Source organism: Terrapene carolina, unplaced genomic scaffold (genome assembly GCF_002925995.2).
Source record: "Terrapene carolina triunguis isolate 2854851 unplaced genomic scaffold, T_m_triunguis-2.0 Scaffold33723, whole genome shotgun sequence".
Taxonomy (NCBI): Eukaryota; Metazoa; Chordata; order Testudines; family Emydidae; genus Terrapene; species Terrapene triunguis.
In genome coordinates, this window is record NW_020698074.1 from 6,533,835 (window position 1) to 6,561,685 (window position 27,851).

The 27,851-nt window shown below is 41.6% G+C and overlaps 1 protein-coding gene across 2 annotated transcripts in view; it reads right to left on the bottom strand.

Annotated features, from left to right (window-relative positions):
* Positions 1-359: 359 nt before the first annotated feature.
* The window catches only part of LOC112119106 (engulfment and cell motility protein 1), a 444,965-nt gene continuing 417,473 nt past the window's right edge, over positions 360-27,851 (bottom strand). For both annotated transcript variants that reach the window (XM_026663518.1, XM_026663519.1), the window contains exons 19-22: positions 17,975-18,082; positions 13,398-13,480; positions 6,324-6,401; positions 360-874 (exon numbers count right to left, since the gene is read on the bottom strand). In XM_026663518.1, coding sequence (XP_026519303.1) covers positions 674-874; positions 6,324-6,401; positions 13,398-13,480; positions 17,975-18,082 — 470 coding nt within the window. In that variant the 3' untranslated portion in view covers positions 360-673. The remainder of the gene's footprint in view (positions 875-6,323; positions 6,402-13,397; positions 13,481-17,974; positions 18,083-27,851) is intronic.

Below are 27,851 nucleotides of genomic sequence, written 5' to 3' on the forward strand. Positions count from 1 at the left end.
AATATAGGGCTATTTAAGAGACGGCAGAAAAAGAAGTTAGAAGCATTGCAGTGTTATAGTGCACAGTACAGCGAAAACCTGCAAATGACTCATTCTAGGAAACTATAACTCTGGCAGAGCACAGAGGATGGAGACACTGTTGCCAATGTAAAGGATAATGACAGTGATGATGGTGCAGAAGTTTAAGCAGTTAATACTTTTCATCTTTTTTTGGAATCAGTTGTGAGCCGACTCTTGGGCTGGGCTGGGAAAATCTCGCTCTCTCCACCTTCCACTTACAGGAGCTGCTTCTCCTCTCTACCTCCCAACTTCCAGATAAAGCACCTGCCAGTGCCAGGTTTGGTTTCGCAGGCATACAGTTTGGAAGCATCGTATTTTATTTAGAATGCCTATTCCAGCATTAAAAATTTAAAAGTTCCTCTGATGGACGCTGCTTAGTGGTCTTCGTGTTAGCCACATCCAATGGACTGCAATTAGAAGTTAATTAAAGCAATGTAGTTTTTGGCTAGCAACGGGGGAGATGGGATATGGGGAAAGGAACAGATGTAGGGAATGGAAAGAAAAGTGAGTGCTTTAACTACAGTCCATAATCCAAGGTGGGCTTCTCGCTCTCTTTGTTTAATCTTTCCAGTTATAATATTTCCAGTTTAAATGCGAGTTTCAGTGGGCAGTTTCAGTTACAGTCATAAACAAAATCATAGTTGCTGGGCTCCTTTGGAATTGGTGGGGGAGCATCAGGAATCTGTATATTCTCCAAGTCGAGGAGACGCAGCTTTATCTCCATGCTGAGCAGTGTGTCCAAGTCATTTCGTGTCAGGTCACTCATCATATCCTTCCCAAGGAGGGCATTCAATCCATCGGTCCAGATACAGTACTGCCATGGAAGACAAAAACCTCCATTAAGTCCAGACCTAACCTACTTTCCCATGCAAACAAATCAGCCAACCGTGTCATTTCCAATGCATTTATGCTCCAGTGACTTAAGAACATCTCTCAGATTAAACTAGACAGATGTGCTTAAGCACTTCTTTGGCTTAATTTTAAACATATTTATTAGCTAGTGATTTAGTGTGAAACAGGTAAATGTTTCAAACAGCTGGTCAGAATATGGTAACAAAAATTCTGGGAAACAAATTGAAAGAAATGAAAAATGTTCCATTAAAAAAAAATGTTGGGGAATTTCTCTGGTGTGTGGGCTTTTTGTTTGGAAAATTTCAAACATAGTGAAAATTTTCTTTGTTTTTAGTCAAAACATTTTTGATTTTTTTTTAAAAAGGCATTTTTTCAAACTGAAAATTTTCACATTCAACCAGCTCTAACATTCGATAAACCAGAAAAATGTATACAGTAAACCAAGTAGTTTCTAAAAGACACTTCTCCTTCAATATCAAGAGTACCACTTTGTAGTGTGATATTCAGTTTTCCCTTTGCACACTAATCAAACAACCCATCTATTTTTAATCATAAACCATTAGGAACTGATCCAAGTTTCATGTAGTCTAAGGGAATCTTTTCATTGACTTCAATGGGAGTCAAATTGGACCCGTGTTGATCTAGTATTTAGCTACATGGAAAAATATATTTGCCATAAATGCTAATTATATTGTGGAAACTAAAATATATATTATAGGGAAAAAATCCTACACTATCAGGGAGGTGGATTAGAAAACCTAACAGGACTTTTCAGATATCTAATTTTTGTGATATCACAATCATATATTTGATTTTAAAATACATTTGATCTGATCAAATATATTTCACATCATATATCCAGTATACAAATATGTAATATAGTATATAACTACACACTGTACATAGGTGAGGTTGCGTACAAATACATATTAAGTATGTGTATATGTATGTGTGTGTATACAAACTCACATACACAAGAACAAGGATACACAAACACACACACATATATGTAACCTATACATAAGCACCTCTTTATGTTAATAAATATGTATGGATCTATTTTCCAGAGCAGAAAACTAATGTTCAATGTTCTGTCCTTCATAAAAAATTAAATGTCAAGTTATCTTGGCATAATTCTAAACAGCTTTGTTTGGCCTGTAAAGAACCTCTTCTCTTGCTCGCTCGCTCTCTCTCTCTCTCTCTCTCTCTTTTTTTAACAGGAAATGCAATCTCACTCCAAAGCTGACAGCTTGAGATAAACATAAGCTGAATAACTGTTTTAAATAAGCAACAAACCCAGGAGAGGAAGGTGAACAAGAGTCAACTTCTATCAAATCACTTCCATTTATTACTAGAAACCATTTACGCAACTATGAACAAAAGTACTTGAATGGTATCGTCTAAGAATAAAAAGATTTCAATCATGAACTCATGTGTCCTAGCTTACAAGGGGAAAATTAAATCCACGATAAATGCATTTTTATCTTACAAATGTTTCTGCTAGATTTATGCCAAAGGATGGACTTTAAAATTAGCCAACCGTGTGCTATAAGTTGTAGCCAAACTTACAGATAGCTACAGCTGATTGTGTGCTGCACAAGAAAAGAAAAAGAATATTGATAAGAATCAGAGAAAAAAAATCTCTGTCTATGTCTCATGTTTTTAAAACATGAGAGTTAACACTTCAAAATCCTCGAGTAAAATCCTGCACCAGTGAAGTCAGTGGCAAAATTCTCATTGCATTCAACAGAGCCAGGATTTCACCTTTCATGTAGACAAGGCAAGTCGTAGTGTTAATGTGTTAGCTGCTTAGTGGGGAATTTATGGTTAAAGCTCTGTGCGGATATAAAAATGTGGATCTGCATCTGCCAGAATCAACCTGCAATCCATCCCACGATCTGCTAGCCATCTTTTACCTGTATCCACGTCAGCAAGTCTTCTCAAGGACTAGCGACAGAGGGTGCGGGGGGAAGGGAGCGAGTGGGGGTGCGGGGTCTTGCAGGGAAGAGGCAGAGCAAGGGTGGGGACTGGGGGTAATGGGCAGTGAGGGGGGGGCTCAAGGAGAAGGGGTGGTGCAGAGGGGTGGGGAGGCTGGGGGCCTGGGCAATCGCATCGTGTGCTGCTCCCGGGTGCTCGCGAGCGACGGCACATGGCAGCAGCAGTGCGTGTTGTATCGCAGTGAGTCGGAGGGGTGGGGCGCCGGGGCCCCGCCTGCTCCAATCCCCATGGTCGGGGGTGGGCCCTGCTGCCCAGGAGCCGGCAGACTGAGATTGGGTGCGCAGCCAGTGCTACCAGGCCGGGCCATGGTGGGGATGTTCGAGCTGCCCAAGGGGCCCAAGCTGCTGGGCAGGAAGCAGTGCGGTGAGCGTGTGGTGCACAGCCCAGACTCCGACATGCCACCCAGCCCCAGCTACTGGCCACTGGCCCCGAGCATGCTGCGTCCCCCAGGCTGGCCGAGCCAGACGCCGCCACCCGGGCACTGCCAGCGAAGAGAGCCCTGTGTGGTTGTATCTGCATCCGATCCACTATCCGCAAAAATGGTCTGCAGATATCTGGTTCACATTGACCAGCTAATAAGGTTTCAAACTTGAACTTGCCCTGTCCACAATAGGATTTTAAATCGTGCTAAGCTATCATGTTTTAAATATACATTTTTTCTCTAGAGTAGACAGGCCTCCAAGAAAGAAAAAAAACCTGACCTGAAAATAAAATTCCTGCTGAACACACAGCTCCATCGTGTTTTGCAAATTCACAGTTTCCTTAAACATTTCTATAAGAAACATTTATTGAAAATGGTTTTGCCAGGATTCACTTTATCAGGAGAAGTAAAGGAATAATTGCAAAAGAAATTGAGGTGCTTTTAGGTGTGGAAGCACGCTGGAAAGCTCTCCATGTAATATCTGATCATCTGATGTAACCAGCGCTCCCTCAGTGCAAGCATCTCAGTGCACTGGTGAGGGCAGAGCCATAGTCCTCCTCCGGTTCAAACATAACTGATTTGGAGCCCCTTCCAGCTCCTTGCAACCTTCTTCTGGCCACCTATTATGTGGGTGCAGTGGATGGAGAAAGGGACTCTGTCTCATCTCCACTTTGGCAAGTGAACCTAATCAGACATATATAATTTAGGAAACTGCTAGAAATCCTATTGAGCTGGTGGAAAAATTACAGCATTGATTCAGAGGTATTTCTTTCAACGTACAAAACAGACTGAGAGCCACTGAAGAATCAACTCAATTTAATACAGACTAATTTTAATGAAGTGGCAGTGAAACCTAATTATAACCAGTCTCACTAGCTTCTCTGTCAAAATACAGGGATGGAATAATCCACCTTTTTTTGGGGGGGGGGGGGTATTCAGTCAAAACCAGCTCAGCATTCAAATGAAAAACAAATATGATGGTGTGATCTCAAAGTGTTCAGCAATGAGCTTTGACAGATGGCTAAGCTGTATTGCCAAATTTAAAAGATCATAAGTCAGGCCCCCAAAACAATGATGGTAGCTCAGACATCATGAGTTTAAACAATTGGGTTCATTTTATTTGCTTTCTGGTTTTTAAGCCTTTAAACACACCAAATATTGAGAGACAAATCTCAAAAGTTGGGAACACTGCTAAGTTAAGTTAACACTGCTAAATTAAGACCAATTAGGACATTTCCATACCTCCAGCAGAAACTCAGGCTGGGTTTTTGGTGGGGGAACCTCTGATGCTAAGTGCTGCAGGAAGTACTGGCCAGCAGGGCCTGAGTGGCAGCCCCTTGCAACCAGCTGATTGGCCCATGCCGATATATAAACCAGGAAACCATTACAGGAAGCTGTCTGAGCAATGACACTGACTGCCTGCTTCCTCCCCCTTCAGACCTTGCCTTGCTGTGAACCCGACACCGGTTCATGTCTGACTCTGTTATTTGCCTCACTCTTGCTTCCTAGCAACCTGACCTGGCTCAACTCCCACTCCGCTACTCGTCTCTTCACCACAACTTGGTAGCTGATCCATGCAGGCTGGCTGCCCACGACCCAGCCCTGACACTGGCCCTTGCTTTTCTGGTCACAAACGCAGACTTTTTCAGGCATGCCAATTTTGTTTTAAATGAGCTGGACAAAGTTGAAGGTAAAAATAGAGGAGGATATTTAGGAAAAGATTACAAGGCCTCTGTTAGTTCATTAGAAGATGGCAGTAGTCATATGCTGCATTTTCCGGTGGAGGTGACTGAAATATTTACTAATTTCCATGACAATTCGCCCCTAAGAGCCAACATGGACTATAATTAAATTGTTGCAGAATTTATGGCAGAAAGAACCCAACATGTGTCCAATCTAGAGGTTGAAGAGGACTACGTCTTGTCTAAAACAATAACTCTTAACAGTAGCTGAAGCTTTGGGAGCTCTAGAAACGTTATTGTTAACTTCTCTTAACTGAAGATTTGCCATCAAATCACTTCCTGGAATGAAAAAGCTTCTAAGTGACATTGAAAAATAAATCCTCAGGAAAAGCCAAATGAGCTTCTATCAGAATTAACATCTGTTTGAAAGATTTTAGCCAGAATTTCAAATGTGAAAGCTGCATACCTAATGCACTTTAGTTGTCCTTTCTTGTGCTAAGCATCCTTCTAAGTTTATGTCTGGAAATCCCAAATACTTTGAGACAATCATTTGTGATGCTTCCACCTTCAATTTGGAAATTGACCATTATCTTCCAAGGTGTATGCTTCTTTGGGGGTTGGCTGTTTTGTTTTGCTTTTTTATTTGCACCACTGGCTCACAGAGCTCTGTCCCATCCCACACCGTGGATACAGCAGAATGTATAGTGTTATGTACCAGGGGCATGCTTAACAACATTAAACTGAGAACAGGGGGGATGTGCCATTCAGTAGCATAAAAGGCCAATGTGTTTGTATCCATAAACTCCACTGATGGTATGGGAGTGCGGTCAAGACTAGCTGATGATGCCTGTTGGTGTTTAACAGTCTTGATAGTACAGGCCAGGGATGTTATACTGAGGTTAACTTGATTATTCTGTAATCTTGTATGAATTGATTATTGGTCACACAGGAGAACATTGAAGTTTTATTTGTATTCACTTGGGAGAATTACCTACTTTCCAGTGATTAAGGAGATTGAATTAAGAAGAGGAGCTCTTACCACACCAGAAAAGGAGGAGGGGGAGTTATGAGTGAGCACAGGTCTCCCAAAACAGGAGACAAGGGAGAGGCCTCTCTCTGTTTTATTATTATTTGTATTACTGTATCACCTAAGAGCTCCACTCCTGGACCAGGATTCTATTGTGCTAGGTGCTGGACCGACACAGAACAAAAAGACTGTCCCTGAAAACGTACGATCTTTAGAGAGGTGGGAGAGCTGTGTTCCCCACCCCATCTCACCCTTGTTTCCCCTTACTTTAACATCTACTTACCTCATGCTTATCAGGAGCGATGAAATTCAGTTGGCCATTTGAGTCATACAATATAGAGAAAGCAAGCTCAAGCACCTCCTGGAAGAACACAGTCATAAAGAAACCCATATTAGAAGTCCATAAGAAAGAGTCACACATTCACACCTTGCTCTCTTCCCTGCCAACAACTCTGAAGAAAACTGAAATACTTTACCGTATGCACCAGAATAAAATGATACTCACCTGAAACTCTACTTCATTTCCGGCCAATACTGCCATGGTGCCAGCATATCACAAGAGACACTGACAACAACAGAACCAACACTGGTGCCAATGGGGTTTAGGCAAAGCTAAAAATCTGAAATGAGTAGCAGTGACAGTGTGGGGTTCCAACTTAGGCTACAGTTTGGGTTTGGGTTTGAGCCGTGCCATGGCTAGGGTCTGAGATCAGAGACACCGAAACCTCGCAAAGCCATAGCCCCATAAGACAGATATCTCACAAGGACAGTTCGTTTTGTGATATTTGTGCCATTGTTGATGCCGGAAATCTTACAAAATTATCCATTCTCAGGAGATTTCTGCCATTTTGGTTGCCATCTGAACCAGAATGGGCAAATGTGTCCCGTGCGGGTTTGGATCCAACCACACAGAGGGAAATCCCCAAGGAGCACAGAAGGCTGCCATAGCTGATTCCTCTTCCTCCTCTCAGGGCCCACTCCCACCAGTGTAGGGGGCATTTTGGGGATGGGAGGGGTGTGTGTTCAAACAGACCTGCACTCTGGTGCTTCCCACTAATGTAACACCCTCTAGAAGGTCATTACAAGCTGGTGTAACATAAAGCAGCTCTGTAGCTACACAGAGTTACCCTGAATAATATAAGGAAGGAAGGCAGAAACATGGTGAAAAGCTACCTATGTGTTTCTCCTCACGTGCACTTCCACTGTTGCCTCCAAGAATCTGGCCCACAGTATAACCACCTTCAAACTTTTCCACCACTCCACCCCCGCCTACATCTCTACCCTCATTTCTTCTACTCTCGCTCCCCCCACTCCTCATGTTCCAGCCCAAGCTTCTCTCTTCACTACCTCGTTCAATTCCTTCCCGTTGCAGATTCAGTGCCTTATTCCATGCTGTTTTCTCTGCATTGTACAGACTCCTAAATCAGGTGCCAACTCCCTACCTCTCCTCCTTTGAACCCCTTCTGAGAACTCAGGAGTCCCACAAAACCTACTGGCAATAACTTCCACCTTCCATGCTCTGCTCTTCAAAAATGCCACATCTGTGTGTCTACTCAGATTGTAAGACCTTTGGGTTGGGCAGCCGGGGTCTGTGTATGTGTGTGTGTAGAAAATCTGGCTCTTGCTTTTGTTTAACAGGTCATACTTGCTGCAAGTCCATGTAAGCTCTAGAGCTATATTATAAACTCTGACACAACACTAGGTACATAAGTGGTGTCTAACAAATACTGTAATAATAAGGCTAAATTAATAAGTTTCTCAATGTGGTTCACATTCTTATTTCCATTTCAAATGGTTTTAGAGAGCATATAGTGCTACAAATAAAAAATGTTAGCTCCTCCCATGCAGTAGCTGCATCTATCTGAGATATTACTGTTTTTGTTGTTCAGTTATAAAGATCTCAAACAAGGTTTTTTTTTGAGGGGGAGGTTGGAAAGAGATGATCAGTTTTCTCCCCTATGTCTCTGAACTGGAATTTTCAAAGGAGCCTAAGGGAGATAGTTAAGCATGCAACCCCTATTGAAAGTCAATGGGAATCAAGTTCCTTTGAAAATGCCAGCCTATGTAAATAAATAGTCAGCATTTATCAACAGTGACCACACTGCTATCTAAGGTACTGTGGTATTTCCATATCCTGAAACTAGCAAGTAGATGTGGTATATCTGTTATTGTAGCATGTCTCAATATCAACTCTGACTGGTTTTTACCGCACGCTAACAGTCATTAGTGAAGTGACTAGTGTGGCCTCTACTTGGTGGACTCAGAAATATTCCCCTCCATATCATGGGCCCGGTTCTTTTTACCCCCTTGCTTCCTGGTCAGTGGCCCTATAACACTGATTGTCTTTACTGGCTCTCTTGAAGGAGAGAAGAGAGTCATACAACAATTGTTCCTACACTGTTAGAAGCTACAGGAGCACTGCTTCCTACATTCACGATATTGAGGATCAAAAATGAAACAACTGTAAATCTGTGGTGGCTATAGCAGATATACCAGACCAGATTTGATCACAGGTACACAGAGCCAGAGTAGCTCCATTGCCTTCAGTGGAGTTACTCCAGATTTACACTGGTGTAACAAGACCAGAATCTGGATTACAAACTTTAAGTTACACCCTATACATACTTGATCTGGTTGATCTGAAACTTCAGTATCACATGGCGAAAATTCTTGCTTTCCTCAGGGCGTGGGTATTATCTCAAACTTGCTGTATTTCTAGAACATACAAAAGGAGCTCTCTGGGTTAATTCCCAGAGGAAGCAACAGCTCCTGGCTCTACAGATGCACTCAGCTATCAAATTGCTTATAGTTCATGCAGTTATTTTCTGTTTTAGGCATGTCTCTCTCAAGCGTATCTTATTAAGAGTAATGACTGCATTCCAGAACCAAATTTACCCCTGCCCATACAAGCCTGGCCTTATCTCCTCGCAGAGTGTTATCAATTACTGACATCAGAAAATGCCAAGTCGTGAAACAAAATGCGCAGGGGAGGAAGCCTGTACTATGAAGCTACTGAGTTTCCAGAAGGTCACCAACAAATCCTGTACATAGGACTGGGGATGTGAAAGAACCAATAACAAACAGTATGATGCTCCAAGCTCAGCCTTTCTGTCAGATATCTCCTTCTCAACATTCTCCAGCTAACTCTTCCCCTCAACTCACTACCTGGGTTGAAGACCCCACTGGTAATGGATCCAATCCCAGCTCCTGCCTATATCCCTGCATGCCATGCCCTGTAGTCATTGCCAAGTCTTGCACCCATTTTGCTCTATTATCACTCCCTTCTCTCCCCCTTTCCCATGTTCCCTCGTTTGCCTTTTTGTCTCTTTTGTCTTTTTTTTGCTGGGTCTTACTTTCAATTTTTCATTCAGTCCATTAACTTTCTCATTGTTATCTCCTTCCCCTTTCTGCCTCCCTTTGAAAACCCAGTTCTCAACCTCTCTGTGTTCACTTCTTCCTTCCAACTCTTTTCACCAGCTCCTCTCTCTGTCCCAGATCCATCCTTTCTCTCACAATCCTCCAATTTGCTCCCTACTTCCAACTCTGTTTCACTTCCTCCCCTGCAACCATTCCTTCATCACTTCTAACTTCTCCCTCTCGCGCACTCTCTCTCTTCCTTTCCCCTCCTGGTGAATTCTTCTCTGCCCCTTCCTGTATTTACAAGAGGAATCAATGCTTGGAACCAGAGATGTCTCTCTCATTGAAATAGAGTGTGAACACTCTGCTTAAAGTTACTAGCCACTCCCTGCTTCAGCCTCATGGGGAATCCTTTACAGAAGAGATGTGAGCAGACAGGATCAGGGAGCAGGGCAGCTTTTGATAATCAGATTTGCTACTGGTTAATTGTTATGCTGCCAGTGCCTAAGGCCGAGGAGCACAAGCGATCACATGCAGCTGAAACCACCATGTGAGTGTCCTTCCACCTCATCCTGAGTGGTCTCATGGTTCCTACAGCCCACATCACAAGTTGGGAACCACCGGCCTATTAAGCCAATGCCAGAGCAGGATGGTTCCCACAGTACACTACCTAGAATGTGTGCTGGTGTTCTTGTTCTGTGATAACCAAGGTGAAATCAAAGAGAACAGATGTTTCTGAAGAACGGAGAAGTAAGTAGATTAATTTCCGCTCACTAAAAATTCTCCACAGATGGAGAAAGTAAATAAGGAAGTGTTATTTACTCCCTCACATAACACAAGAACCAGGGGTCACCCAATGAAATTGACAGGCAGCAGGTTTAAAACAATCAAAAGTAAGTATTTCATCACACAACGCACAGTCAACCTATGAAACTCGTTGCCAGGGGATGTTGAGGAGGCCAAAACTACAATGGGGTTCAAAAAGATTTAGATAACCATTGATGGACCTATTCTCCATGAACTTATTAGCCTGGATGGGCAGGGATGGTGTCCCTAGTCTCTGTTTGCCAGTAGCTGGGAATGGGCAACAGGGGATGGATCACTTGATGATTCCCTGTTCTGTTCATTCCCTCTGGGGCACCTGGCATTGGCCACTGTCGGAAGACAGGATACTGGGCTAGATGGACCTTTGGTCTGACCCAGTATGGCTGTTCTTATGTTCTTAAACCTACCAAGTCAGCAAATGGAAGGGATGACTGGGGAATACCCACGGCTAGATGAACATGTCTCTCATACTTCCTTGTTAAATGGCTTTTAAATCAAATACAATTCATTTGCATAAAATATATTAATATTATATGAGAGGCACAAATGAGCCTAATAGTGAGTCTTAAAAATTGAACCCAATTTAAAACGTGAGCAAGACTAAACAACCATGGATTCAAATCTGCTTCTATCAAGCCATTCAAGTTTCATATGGCATCAAAATTCCAGTTCAGCTTTGTTCCTATTTATTTCTAAATGATCCCACTGGAAGAATAAGGGCTGATGTTGGCCAATGGAGAAATGATGAAGCCACTGTTAAGAACATTCTGCCAATTCTATTCCTGTGTGTAACACTGTCATTCTCTCATTTAATTTTCTTTTCTTCCAATGAATACACATTGTTAGATATAACAAGCACCTTAATGTGTATATTTCTCTCTCTCTCTCTCTCTAGGTCATAACATGATGAAGGTGTCCTTTCAAATCCTCTCTTCAATTGTGAAACTTCAACCTACACTCTGTGTTTTGTAAATACAAAGAAAACAGGGTTTGTGAGATTTTGATACATCATTCTCAGCTGTCAAACTAAATTAAACTAAAATTTAGCTAAGCAGTGCTGCAATATTCTGCACAGACTATTAAAATGTTGCAGACATTGTGCATAGAGTCTGTATTACACAATAACTAACCTTCCAAATTCTGCTATTCCTAAAGCAGAAAATGAGGACATGGAAAAATCAACATCATAAATGGAGTAATGACAAAAATGACTACAGTCTGAACCAAAAACTGAATTCAACAGCTATGGATGTAATTATGTTACCTATCAATTCCTGACCTCCACATCTTTGGTTAGCAGCTTTATGTCAGTCTATTGCAATTTTACCCTAGGAAATGGAGCATTACTGACTGCTGAGGGCATACAAATCTGTAGCCCTTCTATTTAGCATTAAACTCTATTTAAAGACTGCTGCTTTATAAAGATGACAAATTTTCCATCACCCACTGTATGGTTTCTGTCTTTGTTTGTGTGGACAAATGAATGCCAAGATAAGGAAGCACTAAAAATACTTCATCTATATCATATAGTTGCAACAGACAAATGCTGTTGATGTCTCAGATGCAGCAATAAGTCGGAGCTATGTGCAATCTATTGCGTGTATGTGTGTGTTTGTGTTCTGATTCAGAAAATTAACCAGGAAAATGTTTCCTTGCTTTTTTTTTGTTTGGCTTTGATTTTCATTTGATAAGGCTTTTCATTTTCAATCAGGAATATTCTATAGTGAAAGAAGATAAGGGTAAACTCTGTATTTCAAAATGACTATTCTGCTCTATGAGCCAAATACAACTGAGACTAGTTACCTGCATGGGAAACATACGCAAACAGAGCTTCTGAGATGGTCTGTCTCTCCAGCCATCCTGCACTCATCAGTGTAGTATCTTAGAATCAGTCATTGAGGGAACAGCTAGTTTCAGCTGTCTCTACCTGTCCTCATCTCTTTCTCATTGTAGGAAAAGACCAGAGGTGGGAATGGACAGACAAAGGTACATTGCAATGGTTACGGGGGGAAGCTTTCACTGCACCCACCCCCACAATGCCTGGCTCCAGATCTGTCTTTAGTCCTATGCTTTCATGAACATTAAACACACACATTTTGTTTTCAAAATTAAACACTACTGAAGTAGGAAATCCTTTTTTAAATATTTTATGCTTCAGAATCTTTCTAAGCATCACAACTAGAGGTGGATCCAAAGCAGAACTTCAAAATATTCCTAATTTCAGGCATTGATAGATTCAGATTCAAATCCCCTGGCTAGAACCCTGTGGTTTCAAGTCAGATCCAAAGCAATGAGGGTCTTATTCCCCCACTGAAATTCATATGCAGAACAGGTTGATGGAAGTCTCATGAATATACCTGTTGGCCAGGGATTTCCACCTTTAAAGATGGCAGAATTTTCCCAAGATCATCGGATCTCCCAAGCTCTCGTAATTGGGAATTAACTTCTCAGCAAAAAAAAAAAAGCAAGATTTTAGCACTATGAAACCTGAACACTAGTGCTAGCTTCAGCTTCTTGAACCCAACCTCTGAAAAATATCCTAAACCTAATCTGGATCTGAACACTGCACCTCTTCTCAATCCCACTGTAAGACTGAATGCATCATTGCCTCCTTAGAATTCAAATATCACATAGCATCCTTTCATCAGCATCCATTTCACACCTGGGTTTTCTAGCACACCTCAATCTGAAATTACTATAAACTGGACATAAATTGTATCTTTGCTGTGTGACAGATGCAGTGACAGATTCATCAGAGAATATGGTAAGCACAATTTATTTGTTTAATGAGGATAATGTTTCAGCATGTAACATCATTAGGCCACTCATCAATAGTTATTGCTACTCTGTTAGACTCCCTGGAACCCAGCAGGAGCCAGCACTACTGATCACTTCTCCGTATGTGTTGTGTTTATCCACAATTATCACAATGCACAGATGCCATGAAAGTTAAACATAGGGTTGAGCCCACTCAAGTAGGCTTGTCTAATAATTTGACTCACATGGTCTTAGATGAAAACAGAAAAAGACAGAAAAATAGAGAATATGTGTGTGTGTGTATGTTCACATACAAATGGATTTGCAGCAAGCCAGAATGCAGTTATTTCAGGAAAGGTCATGTTCACAGTCTTTGTACTCTGCAGAGTGAACAGTTATAATAATTTGAAAGTCATACCTTGTTTTGTTTAAGAGCACCTTTCTCCTTCATGTGAGGGCAGTCCTTCCCTGTCACAACTGCTTTTATATCTGCCACAGGTACTGCATTCAAAAAAAGAAAATGAGTGTAACCAAAAAGTGTAAGAGCTGTGCTGTCAAACAAGAGGCAAAACTGATGTGTCAAAAATTCCAGCTACTATGCCATTACCAGAGTCTGCTGTGAAAAAGGAAACTAAGCAAAACAACTGAAACAGGCATCACTGAGCCTTAACATAATGGATTCAAGTTTCACATGTCCAGATGGAAATATGAACTAGGATTCTGCGTTCTCCCTCTTGTTGAGACTTTTGATGGAAAATGGATTTTGTGTAGATGTGTATAGGGTTTATGTACACTCACACCTCTAGACCAGAGATTTTCAAACTGTGGTCCACAAGCTCCATTCAGGTGGTCCACGGATAGTACCCTCTAAGGTTCACGCCTGGGTGGCCGAACACAAGTGAATGAAGGGCTACCCACCTAATTAGTTGAGCCACGCAGGTGTGGCTCCACTAATTAGGTGCCTGGACCCTGGAGAAGACGCACATGTAAGGTGAGGTGGTGGCCTGGGGGAGAATAGGGGATAAGTGTGAGGAAGTAGTGGGGTAAGAGGAGGTGGGAGGAATTTGGACGTGCAGTGTAGCGGTGGCCAGAGAAAGAGGTGACTTTCCCCAGCTCCAGGGCTGTGGCAGCCAGGGAGAGATGGCTCTCCTTCCCAGCCTCAGCTCAGGGCCTGCCCCGGCAGGGGAGAGAGGGCACATCCATCACATTAGAAAGGTAAGGCTACTGATATTAAAATATGAGTTGTGTGCTTTTATTTGTAGAACAAAAAAATGTTAATTGTTGTTAAGTTTTTTTTATATAACGCTTTTATCCAAAGCATTTTACAATAGTTAGCTAATGGTACAAACAACATTTGGAAAGATCATTAAGTGGTCCGCCAAGACCCTCAGCAATTTTCAAGTGGTCCGCGAAAAAAAAAAAGGTTGAGAACCATTGCTCTAGACAACATATAGCATATATCTGTCTTATTAATTTAGATATAACTTTTTTATGTTGTTTTACACTTTATCAATGACTGACTGCTCAATCACACACTTGTGATTTTGATGGGGAAGCTATATAAAGTTTAGAATGACCAACCATCACTGTTTTTTAAAAAAAATAATTTTTAAAGTAAATTCATTAAAAAAAGTTTTGAAAAGTTGCATTTGTCACAGTCTCTGCAGGAGTAAACTTGGTGAGGTCACTAGAACACAGAGATAAATGCATCTGTGCTTCAAGTGGAAGTCAATTTTCCGGCAGTAATTACATTATGGAAAATCTATATACTTTAAATATAATATGGTCAGTGAATGACAGAAAGCTTCTACAATCTATAAATAACCCATTATCTTGTGACTTTGGAAAAGGATCATATGGAGCAGAATAATAACATGAAAGTCTGTCATTGCTTGAGCCCTTAGAATCTCTAATGGAAATGCTACAGTAGAGAATGCATTTTTCCCCCGATGGACTCAGCAGCAGAACACATATTTTATGTATTATATATGTGTCTTCTCTAGCCAAGACAACAAGCTGTTGTATCACTCACAGTGTTATGGTTGAAAAGACAACACAAAATATTAAAATACAATGCCATTTTTAATGGATTTTTTTTTACATACAGTAAACCATAAGCAGCAGAAATTATTCCTGGGGTTATCCATTCAACCTCTCCTCCTTCGGTCTACTTTAGGGTTTTAAAGTGCCAACCATCACTGGAGTCTCTAAGCAACTTCCCCATAGCAAAGATGGCGATAGCCGTAGCAAAGTCCCTAGTGGACTCCATGAAGTCATTGTCACTTTTCTCTTTTTAGGGTCAACACTCTGCTTGAGGTAGGTTTTTTTGAGGAACTGGGAGGATTTGGGGAATAAAAGGGAGTGTCTGAGTTGTGAGTATCACTTATGGTGAAAAGACTTTCTCTAAACTGAAGGCTTTGTAATGTTTCCTAAATATGGTCAGACTCTGAATTCACCTGATCTCATCTGGAAGGTTGTTCCATAGCCAGATCCTCTCTACTGAGAATTTTGGTTCCCAGATCTCATATGCTTTGCCCTGGGTTTTGTGATCTGTATTGTTCCAGAAGTATGCAGCTGTCATGGTGATTCATAAGTCAAAATTTGGTCTTTGATGTAGCTGGGGCTTGATACATTAATCGCTTTGAAAATTAAGACCATTGCCTTAAACTGGCATTGAAAGCTGACAGGGAGCCAGTGGAAGATCTTGAGCATGGGTCTGACGTAGCCTAAGCCATAGAAGAGGTGGGCAGCTGCATTCTGTGCCAGCTGGAGCCTATGCATAATCTTCACATTCAGCTTCAGATACAATCAGTCACAGTATTCCAGCCTGGATATGACCAATGCATGGATTATTGTGGCTAAATCCTCATCTGGGAGGAATGGACCAAGTTTCCTAGCAAACTGTATATGAAAGAAGGCATTTTTGAGAACTGATGGTACCAGTTCATCCAAACTTAGTGAGCAGACAAAGAGGACCCCCCTCTCCACAAGCCACCTCGGTCTCATTTTTCTTTCCCTCATCCCCTTTCCCCTACTGGTTCTCCCCCTTCTGCATTGGGGAATGGGAAGAGAGAAGGACCACTGTGTGTTCCCCTTTGCTCACCCGATGGCCAGGAGGAGCGAGAAGGCTTGTCCAAAGCTGGCAGTGGAGAGCACAGTAATCTTTATGTCTAGGAGAGTGTAGGTCAGTACACTCAGATGGTAGCAAATCTCCGTAGTCCCACATTATATATAGGGTGACTCAAAAACTAGGGAGTCCGCACTTGGTCACAGGTTTTGTAGGTTCCCAAAGCTAGTTCTGCTTGGCATGTCTTGAACAGTAGCACCTTATTATTGGGCTCTATTTACATGAGTCGGATGGTTCTCATGTTCCATTTAAACTAATTCCTAATGTAATGGCTGCTGTGGTAATCCATGTGTCCCCCTGAGCCTGAAAAGTCTGTGACACTCAAGGAATGGTGGCCCTCCCTCAAATTCTGTCACTATCTAATTCACTTGGTCATCCGACATACACATTTTATGGAGGATGGGGCCCAGTCACTAGAGCCACAGTTCAAGAGTGGGGTTCACTGCCTCATCTTTCACTCCAAAGCCACTGTAATATTTTTGCCCTATTTCTCTAACTGCAGAGCAAACAAATAGCTTTTCCCAGCGCCAATGCTTTAGTGCAGTGATCAGAAACCCTGTCCTAGATTCTGACAAAGGACTCCAGTAAAAGCACCCTTGAGGCAATTCTGTACAGCAATGAAAATAAGTGAATGTGACTGTAAAATGCCACTGTCATGTGACTCCAGCTAGGTGTGTCACTCTCCCAGGCCAGCATAAAGCAGCACCCAGACATTTTTATGGGATGGGGGCAGAACAAAGATTTTGATTTCATTATCCCAAAGGTTTGTGTTAATTGATTAATAAAAATGAATCAGTGTAAGAAGTTTAGGTTATTAAGTTACAGTAACTCCTTGCTTAACGTTGTAGTTATGTTCCTGAAAAATGCTACTTTAAGTGAAACGATGTTAAGCAAATCCAATTTCCCCATAAGAATTAATGTAAATGGGGGGGTGGGGGGGTTAGGTTCCAGGGAAATTTTTTTCACCAGACAAAAGACATATATATATATAGTGTGTATGTATGTGTATACACATACATTAAAACTTATACTGTGTGTGTGTATGTATGTGTACACATACATACGCACACACACAGTATAAGTTTTAAACAAACAATTTAATACTGTACACAGCGATGATGATTGTGAAGCTTGGTTGAGGTGGTGAAATCAGAGGGTGGGATATTTCCCAGGGAATGCCTTACTGCTAAATGATGAACTAGCTTTTGGCTGAGCCCTCCAGGGTTAACCCATTGTTGTTAATATAGCCTCACACTCTACAAGGCAGCACAAATGGAGGGAGGGGAGACAGCATGGCAGACAGAGACACACACCCTGTGTGTGAGAGAGAGGAGAATTATTATCCCTGTTTTACAGATGAGGAAGTGAAGCAATAAGAGATTAAACAATTTTCTCAGGGACACAGAGGAAGGCTGTAGCAGAGTCTGGAATTGAACCCAGATCTCACAAGTTCCCGGGCCACAAGAGCAGATCTATGCCACCCATGGATTTGCAAAGACAAGATCTGGCCACTCATTTTGGGTTTCATAATAAGATGAAGCTAAACAAGAAAATTGAGGTGAACAATCCAAATGGTGGCATAAATTGACTGGAACTGCTCACATCCTTCTGGGTAGAGCTGCCATTGGATAGCCTTGAAAAAAATACACACTTTACAAGCTCTACCATTACTGCAGTCTGACAAACTCTTTATAGACTGCACAGAGGTCTGTACTTGAGAAGAATGCTTGTGACAAGATATACCTTAACCAGAGGAGGCATGGCATACTGGGCCCATTAATGGAGCTATTTATATTGCATTGTCTTAAAAGCAAATAAGTAACTTAAACATTAACTAATAGAAGAGCCAGCACATTTACATGACTTACATTTATCCTGCAAAGAATCATGGGGAACTTCTCCCTGTGGACTTTCTTCCAAGTCTCCGTAGTGCAAGACCTTGTGATTGGGCGATAATCGACAATACCAAAATTTGTCTGATAAAATAATACATTAAAAAAGGTTACCATCTGTTTTCATCTTCATCACCAATAGCACAGGAGAAAAGTTATTCATTTCATATGCTAAACTGCAGGGAAGTAGTATTATGTAATGGTTAAAGAATGTGTGATGTGTTTTGGGGAGGGCAAGGACTTTGCCTGTTCACGATAATTCACTTAATTAAGAAGAGTCTTTGAACTGGTCCTCTTGCAGCATTTCTATTTTCATTCAGCCACTATTTACGAAAACCAGTGTTAAACAAGAATGACTTCCTTGGTTTTAAACTCTTCTGGGAAGAGACTTGGGCTAAGGTTTTCAAGAGAAACTAGTGACTTTGGGTGCCTAACCTGAGATGCCTTTGAGGGGACTGTTTGGAAGAAGTGCAGAGTGCTCAGTAATTGAGAACCAGACCCATTTAAGATGTCTCAAATGGAGCACCCAAAAATGACTATTTACATTTGAAAACTGTGGCCCTTGCCTTCTGATATGCTTTATAAAGCGTCATGTACATTTACTGTGTTACAGAACATAATAATAATTTCCCAATAGTTTCAATAACTACATCACCAAGACCCTTATTCTATAGATAACAAATAAGTCATTACTTTATATGTCCACAAATGCATATTGTTTGTCTTTTTTCATTTTAGCCTTCTCTCGGAGCCCAAGTACATTTACACTTCTTCCCATCTTCAGCTTCTTCAGTTATTATTCCGCTTAACAATATTTGCCAAGAACTGCTACCACTAATATTTTTGCTGGCAGAGCCAGACTAAAATACTAGCTAATGTATAAGGTCACTGCCTGCCAATTCCCTTTCTGAAAGGATAACTCCAGACTACCACCCAGGTACCAACCGTACCACAGCACCTCTAATAAACAGACCACAGTACGCTGTCAGAAATGCAATTTTGTTACACCTGAACTACGACTCTCCTAAAACTTTGAGCAAGGTTGGACAAAATAGTGGTTAAAATGCTAGTGGATCCCTAGTGGCTTGTCTACATCAGCCCTCCCATCATTTCTATCACCAGAGGAGTGGCACCCATGGTGAGAAATTTTAGGGGAAAAGGCTAGCATGGACACAGCCCCAGAGCACTATACTAACTCACTGGCTTCATGAGCCTGACATTTTTAGGAATCCTGTAAGCCCCACTGTTCATGCTTTAAAATAAATTAAACAACCACCTAATGGAGAGACATGATTGAACATCATAGATTTTTTAAACTGTGCATGTGATCCCCCCTTTTAGCTATTTTTCACTGTGTATTAGCTTTTTTCACTCAGTAAATGTGCAAAGATGTTTGGAAAATAATAAATGCAAATATTTTTCCATTTATGTACCACCTTCTCCTGAAAGAACTCAGAGCACCTTATGAACTATGGTGAGAGAGTCTGATTTCAGTTATACAAGCATAAATCTGGAGCAACCCCAGAGTTAATTGATTTACTTTTGTGTGCCCAGGTTTAGAGTCTCGTGCTACGTATATAAAGTGCCACTGAAACAGAGCTAGCCCTGGGATGGAAGGCTGCATGTAACTAGCACATAGTGTGTTGCACAGCACTGGGGAGAAGGGAAATTGTAGTCGAGAAACCAGAAGTCTGCTTACCAAAATGTTATATGGGCTTCATAAGAGAGAAGACAGGGCCCTCAGTTTATATGGTCTTATATGAAGGACCCATAATAAACTGCTTGGCATTCAATTTATGAGTCTTGGAAGAATGTATGGTGAATGAATTCTCCCTGGATTTGAACATCTGGTTCCAGGTAGTTTTACCAGAAATGTTTCAAACCTAATGCTTAGAAAAAACTTATCCTTAGCACTGGACAGGGCCGGCTCCAGGAACCAGCTTACCAAGCAGGTGCTTGGGGCGGCCACTTCAGAGAGGGGCAGCACGTCCAGCTGTTTGGCGGCAATTCGGCGGACGGTCCCTCACTCCTGCTCGGAGCGAAGGACCTCCCGCCGAACTGCCGCCACAGATCGCGATCGCGGCTTTTTTTGTTTTGTTTTGTTTTTGTTTGGCTGCTTGGGGCGGCCAAAACCCTGGAGCCGGCCCTGGCACTGGAACAACTTGTCCTTTTCGTTCATAAAAGAGACAGTCCTATTAAATACAGTATCAGAATATAATCTCTAGCTCTAATAGCAACCCCTTCTATTCATGAGACAGTTTTACAATTTTGGACAGTACAGGAGAACATAGCTAGCAATTTCTTATGATTAAAAAAATCCTTTCTTCTTACTGAAACTTAGCATGGCCTTACTATAGTCTCAATACCTTTGGGCATTGAGTAAATGGATAGTGTCAATGAAGACAATTAGTATGAAACGTGGAGAGAATCATCAAAGACTATGCACTGGAGTTATTGAAGAAGCTAAAATGGACCAGATCATTAACATACTAATGACTAGAGCATTCTAATAACCTTCTTCCAGCCCCAAATATCTAAAAAACAAAAACAAAAACAGAAAATACAAATGTGAGTGCTTACTCCTTTACATTATTTTTAGGAAGCAATGGTTTTAAACTAAGAAAGCCTAGCTAGGAAGGCCAATAAAATGATTCCCAATGTCAAAAGGATAATTGAAGAACTAATAATCATAGACTGCTGCTCATAGTGTGTCCAGTGCAACTCTCCAGGAGTCTTATTCATCGTTGCCGCCATGGCAAAACTTGCTGGCAGGGGAAATGATTTAAATGAGACCTGCAAAAGGAACTAATGATATTCTGTCAGCTGTATGGTTCCAATGATCATACTACTCAGGCTGAGAGAAGGGCAACCAGGATATTAACAATTGAGAACAGACCTGGTTTTCCTTTTGGGTCTTGATACACCCATCACAGCCACAGGCAGCTGGTTTTCAGCGTAATAATAATATAATATTGGCTTGATGCACCATCTTTAGGGATCTCCGCTTTACAAGGGATCATGTTGGTTTATGGGAGTTGTGTGAAGTAGTGCCGGTGCTATTTTACTACATGGTAGGTTTAGTAAATGTTTTGATTCCGTTGTTTTTTAAACTAAAGGATAAACTAAAAAAGGACCCATGCAAAATGGTGCTAAGTAATAAGAAAAAGAGAGGACACCATGTTTATGGTTAGGGCACAAGAAATGTTAAGCTGACAAAAATGCATTTTTTGTCTTCCAGCTCCAAACAAATGAAAAGAAAATACAAGTGCAAGTTCTTACTTATTTTAATCATTTTTAGGAAGAAGCAGTTTTAAATCAAGAAAGCACAGATAGGAAGGCCTCTAGTGCTTTTAAAAATGATTACCATGGTATCCAGGTACTGTGCCAGGATTTAAAAGACTGGAAAGGAATTTCAAAATGGAACTTCAACTCTGCACTCTGTAAAGTTGTGGGTCTGTGCATATATCTGCAGAAATTTTCTCTTCCTTGGTGAAATGGTCAGATCAAAATTGGGCAGCTTGCATTTTGCCCTGAACACTGTTAGTCTTAGGCTGAGTCTGATTTCCCTTGGTAGAGATGCTCCATAGTCTAGGGCCCTTTGCTGAGATGCTGGACACAAGACCCTTAATTTTTCATCTAATGTTATACATGCTCTGATAAAACTCTTATTTAGAATGGGTGGCGTTGTGATAACTGGGTGTACAAATTTATCCTAATTGTTAGCCTAACTGGTAAAAAGTGGGTAACGGTTCAAGAATTATCACCATGACCTGTTACATAAAACTACTTAAGAAAAGATGTGAGAAGAAGACAGAAAGATTAAGCTAATTTAAACAAAAAAGAGTTTACTGATACCACTCAAGGACTGTGTTAAAATTGTGACTGGTAAACCAGAGGAGTAGAGAGTCAGTGGACTAAAATTGGTGCTTTGGAAATTAGGCTTAATTGGTGGGCAAAATAAACAGAGGATGGATTATTCCACTCATCACCTTTTCGGGGCCCTTAAAAAAAGAGACTTTGGGGGAGAAAAATAAAACTTTTTGCCATCACTGTGGGAAGGGTTGTTGCTGTGACACCAGACCTTGATATTCCAGTGAGGCTGTCTGATGATCATTGCTGCATCAGTGAGGATCCCAGCCTGATACAGGTGAAATCTTGCTGTGTCTTCCCCTCCTTGCATGTTCCTTTTCATCCCCAATCCTCTTCCTCCTATTCTCTCTTTCTCTCAGCTTTTCATCTGATCCTGAGATTAACTGTATTGCACAGCACCAGCATGGTGAAATGAGATGGCCCATCCAGAAATGCTCAGCCTGGGAAGGACCAGTGAAGGATAGGAACCTGACCAGACCAATCGGATGGCATCCCTGAACAGGGAAGTGAGCCAGAGTCCAGAACATCCGCTATCATAGCCAACCTGCCAGCCCAAAGCAGCCATCCATGACTGAGCAGTCACCCTCTATCCTAAGAACATCAACAAAAGCCATATTTCCCTGATCTTTACTATTCTACCTCTTCTCTCCCTTCTGCATCTGTCCATGTTTTTAAAAGCAGGAAAGACTCAATATTTAACAGAAATAACCCTTTCCTCCCTTCCAAGGAGAATTGTTCGACTGAAAAGAGACTTTAACCAGTATTTACCGTCTCCACAAAGGAACTTTAACAGGTGTTTGGTTTTCATAATCAGCCAATTTCAATGCTTTTTGCCTTGTTTTGATTTTTTTCTGCTCTTTTTCCTTTTCATGTGTTCCAATCAATACATTTCTAACCTTTGGCAAGAACTGCCTAATGTGATTCCCATTGTATTAAGCAGGCTGAGGTCTGTATATCAAACCCAAACCTTATTTAAAACTGTTTAATATTGGATAGTTTCAGGGTCATGTTCACACCTTTAACTCTGTGGGCCTATAAATTCATCTAAATTAATACAACAGTAGTTTCTGGGAGGATAACTATAAGAAACAGTATTGAGTGACAAAGAAGGGCCATGATTTATTTGTACTCACAACTACCATGCTATTAAAACCTCCTAGCCATTTCTTAAGTCTGGTTTGCTCACTCTCATTGAATTACTGATGTTATTAGGGATACCAGCTTGATTACTAAGATTACAACTAGATAGATAATAATACAGTTCTCACAGTGCCTTCCATCTGAGGACCTCAGAGAGCTTTAAAAACACTAATGACCTGATCTTGGCAATGAAGTACAGTAAGTATTATTTTTCCCATGTTTACAGATGGGGAAACTGGAGGACAGAGGGCTTAAAATGGCTTTGCCCAAAGTAATTTAGAAAATTTGAGGCTGAACTTGGAATAGAACACAGGTCACCTGATTCCCAGTCCTCTGCCCTAACCTTAACTATTGTTCCTCCCTAGACTTGTAAACGGGAAAAGGTTAAATCCACTCATTTTCCATTGGCTCATTTTATCATCACTTTACTTCACTACGCCAACTATCCCCTGGGCTTAACTCACTCCTGTGTGTGTCAGTGGGTAGAATTTGCAGTCCCATCCCAAAATTCATCCCTTGGGGAAGAACAGGCATCTACCCATCAGGCATCTTGCCTGGCTGGGCCAGGTTTAACTTCACTGGGTTTATACTCAATCAGCCCAGTATTTATAGCTGATGGAATCTTCGATCTTGCTGGCCCCACTCACTTTGTGGTTTGTACTGAGTGCTTCAGATTCACAACTACTGCTGTGACCCTCTTCAGGGCATATCTTCTGCCACAGGGGGCTCACAGCTTGCCACTAGAGGAAACTGGACCAGTTAACTGTACTTTTTCTATAAAATCTGAAAAAAACCGAACAATTAAACATCCCTCTTCCAAGTATATGGCAGCTGGTGTAATTAAGTAGAGTTGCTAGAGAGTCTTTGTTTAGAAACCAAGTTTAAATGCTCTGATTTTTAACCTTCTAAACAATTTTTTTGCTTAAAATATTTGATCTTCAAACAAGAGCTGCAGGAGGCTGTTAACTAAATGGCATCTTGTATGCAGTGTTTTTGTAGCCATGTTGTCCCAGGATATTAGAGAGACAAGTTGGGTGAGGTATTAGCTTTTATTGGACCAACCTGTTTTGATGAGAGAGACAAGCTTTCAAACACAGAGCTCTTCTTCAGGGCTGGGAAATGTACTCAGAGTGTCACAGCTAAATGCAAGGTGGACCAGACTGTTTAGCGTAAATAGTTAACACATTTCAAGGGACCATTCAAGGTAAAGTGGCCCATTAACCCTTCTCCAGTCATGGGCAGAGGGAGGGGGAGGTAAAAAAAAGTTTTTGAGGGGGAGGGTGTTAAGTGGGTATAGCTTGTTTTAATAAACCATCAATCCAATGTCTCTACTCAGTCCATGATTTTTAGTATCTCGCAAAGTTACAAATTTAAGCTCCCAGGCTTTCTCTGTTGAAGTTATTGCCAAACACATCCATTTCATTCTCACCCATAACAATTTTACATTCAACAACAAACACTTTGTTCAAACCATGGGGACAGCCATGGGTACTAGGATGGCTCACCAATATGCCAACCTCTTCGCAGGCCACCCTGACAAAGAATTTCTGGACAAATACAGCAAGAAACCAACAATATACCTGAGATACATTGATATTTTCAGCCTCTGGATATATAACCTAAATTCCCTCATGGATTTCCACTACAACTTCAACAACCACCACCCATCCATTATACTTTCTCTAGAACACTCCCACACTAACATCAACTTCCTGGACACCACGATCAGCTTCAACAATGGAACTCTTCAGACAAGTATATACAAGAAACTCCTGGATCGCCACACCTACCTTCACAGATCCAATAATCACCCCGAACACACCAAGAAATGTGTTATCTACAGCCAGGCACTCAGATACCACAGAATATACTCTGAGGAGAAAGTCTGGGGTATACACCTGAACACATGTAAAACTGCCTTCACCAAATAAGAACATTTCACCAGAGAAGTAGATCGCATCATAGAATGGGTCACTCAAATATCCCGAGAGAATCTGCTTCAATACAGAAATAACCCCCCTCCAACTGCACACCTCTAGTAAACACCTACCATCCCACATTGGCACCCATACAGGGTATAATCAAACAAGTGCAACCCATACTCAATGGGAGCCACATCCTGAAAGAAATCTTTCCTCAATCCCCACTTCTGGTCTTCAAATAACCCCTCAACCTCTCCACATCATCATCAGAAGCAAGCTCCCACAGACCAAGACACACCAACTTAAAGTGGCACCAGACCTACCAGAACAACAGATACAACCTGCAGACATATCTCCACTGCTATGATGATCAACACCCTCCCCCCACAACACAGCTTTCAAGATCCATGGGTCCTACACATGCCTATCACAATATGGTGTACCTCATCCAGTGCACTAAATGCCCCAATAACAACTATGTGTGTGAAATGTGACAATCACTATGCTCTTGAATGAATGCACACAGAAAAATAAGAGATAAAAACATCATATCACAAAGCACTCACTCAATATCTGACCTCAGTCTTCATCCTCAAAGGAAACCCGCACCACACTTTTAAAGACAAGCCTGGGAACTTAAATTCATTACTTTGCTAGATACTAAAAATCATGGACTGAATAGAGACACTGAATTTATGGCTTATTACAAGTCTATAACCCACTTAACCCTTACCTCTCCCCACTCGCCATTTCCTTTTTCTCCTCCCTTCCTCTGACTTGAGGGGTGTTAATGGGCCACATCACCTTGAATGGCCCCTTGAAATATGTGTTAACTACTTATGCTAAACAATCGCTGTGACACTCAGTACATTTCCCAGACCTGAGGAATTCTATGTAAGCTCGAAAGCTTGTTTTTCTCACCAACAGAAGTTGGTCCAATAAAAGATATTACCTCATCCACCGTGCCTCGCTAAACGGCATCTTACCACTTTATTAAATTTAGAATACCAGCTCTCAAATTGTAATCCGGGGACCATTGGTGAGCACTTGCTGATGGTCTACATAGTGTTGGCTCTTCACATGGTGCTGTTTCCAATTGCACTAAAGGCAGCTAAGATACATTAAATCGTTTCCTAATATTACTGTTCCATGTAAACTGTATGCTGTGGGTGCCATAACAGTGTTGTATGATTAGGAATGGGAAAGGAAGTGGTCCTCATGGTCACAAACAGGAGAAGAGGTGGCCCATGATCCGAGTTTTATATTGAAATACGATCCACACTATAAACAATTAAAGAATCCTTGGGCAAAAAATTCACACCAACTACAGCCTGTGGTCTTGTAGTGCTATTAGAATACAGGTAACTAAATGACCATGTGCATTTCAATATTGCTATGGGTAGATTCACCATTTTTCTTTTCAATGTTTGGAATTTATATTCAAGTACTTTTTCTCCCTCTGTAAATGGTCTTTATTTATGATTTTAATTAACCTGAATATTTAGACAGAGATCACTGTGGCCTACATAAGACTTCTATGTGAGCCTTAATTAATTGATTTGTAGAGCTACTTGAGGTATTAGGTTAACCAATTACCCCACAACAAACTCTCAGATTTCTATTTTTGCATTTTTATTTTTATAAAACAAGAGTAGGTGGAGGAGGCTGCCTGTGGAAAAGAGAATGCTGCAGAAACTAAAAGGAAAAAGGACGTGTTTTGAATTAACTATTTTCAATTAACGCTGATTCATCTCTCCTCCTGGTTAGTGGAGACATTCAGCACAAACTGCAAAGGACTTTTTTTCCCTTTAAATTCCTATTGCTGGTCCCCTTTAAAAACATGCTGCCCCTGCGTTGTTAATTTCAAGGGTTATATAATCAGGCTTCCTATTCCATGCAAAAATTACTACCCAAGAGTCTTTGGCTGCAGTACATAGTTTCCCACTTTATGAAGATTAAAGAGAAATTGTATGTTACTAAAGACAAAAGGGCATTTATTCCAAAATAATGCACCCAACAACATGGGTGTGCTGGGTGACAATGGCAATATATCTATTATGCCCAATAAAACTCACCTACAGGAAGGCTTTTCTACTACTTAGCTCCACCGGAAATAACTTTGAGAGTTATTGAGTGCTCTGTGGGATTTTGCTTGGCTCTCTTTCCCTTTCTTTCCAGGCTAAACTATGGGAGCAGACAGATCACTCTACGTTCTCAATTGGCTAACTGCCAGACGATAGTCACCATTTTAACAAAATAGTGATTCACGAAGCATTACGATCTGACATTACACAATGGCCTAAGAGTGCATAGTCTGTTTTTCCATTTCATTCTTCTTTGTTCAGAAAGTCTAACAAAATCAGAATACTAGTACAGGCATTCCCTTGTGAAACATACCAGGTAAAAGGCCTCATATTGTTTGGAAGCTTTTAGGGTAGGGTTACCATATTTCAGCAAGCAAAAAAGAGGACGGGAGGAGCCCCGCCCTAGCCCCGCCCCCGTCCTGCCCTAGCTCCACCCCTGCCCCTCCCACTTCCCGCCCCCCTCAGAACCCCCAACCCTCCCCCCCGCTCCTTGTCCCCTGACTGCCCCCTCCTGGGACCCCTGCCCCTAACTGCCCCCCAGGACTCCACCCCCTACCTAAGCCTCCCTGCCTCTTGTCCCCTGACTGCCCCCTCCTGAGACCCTCCCCGCATCCTAACTGGCCCCCTAGGACCCTACCCCCTACCTATACCCTGACTGCTCCAACCCTTATCCACACCCCCACCCCCAGACAGACCCCTGGGACTCCCACGCCCCATCCAACCACTCCCCACCCCCTGACAGCCCCCTCCAGAACTCCCGACTCATCTAAACCCCTCTGCTACCTGTACCCTGACTGCCCAAAACCTTATCCACCCCCTCCCCCAGAAAGCCCCATC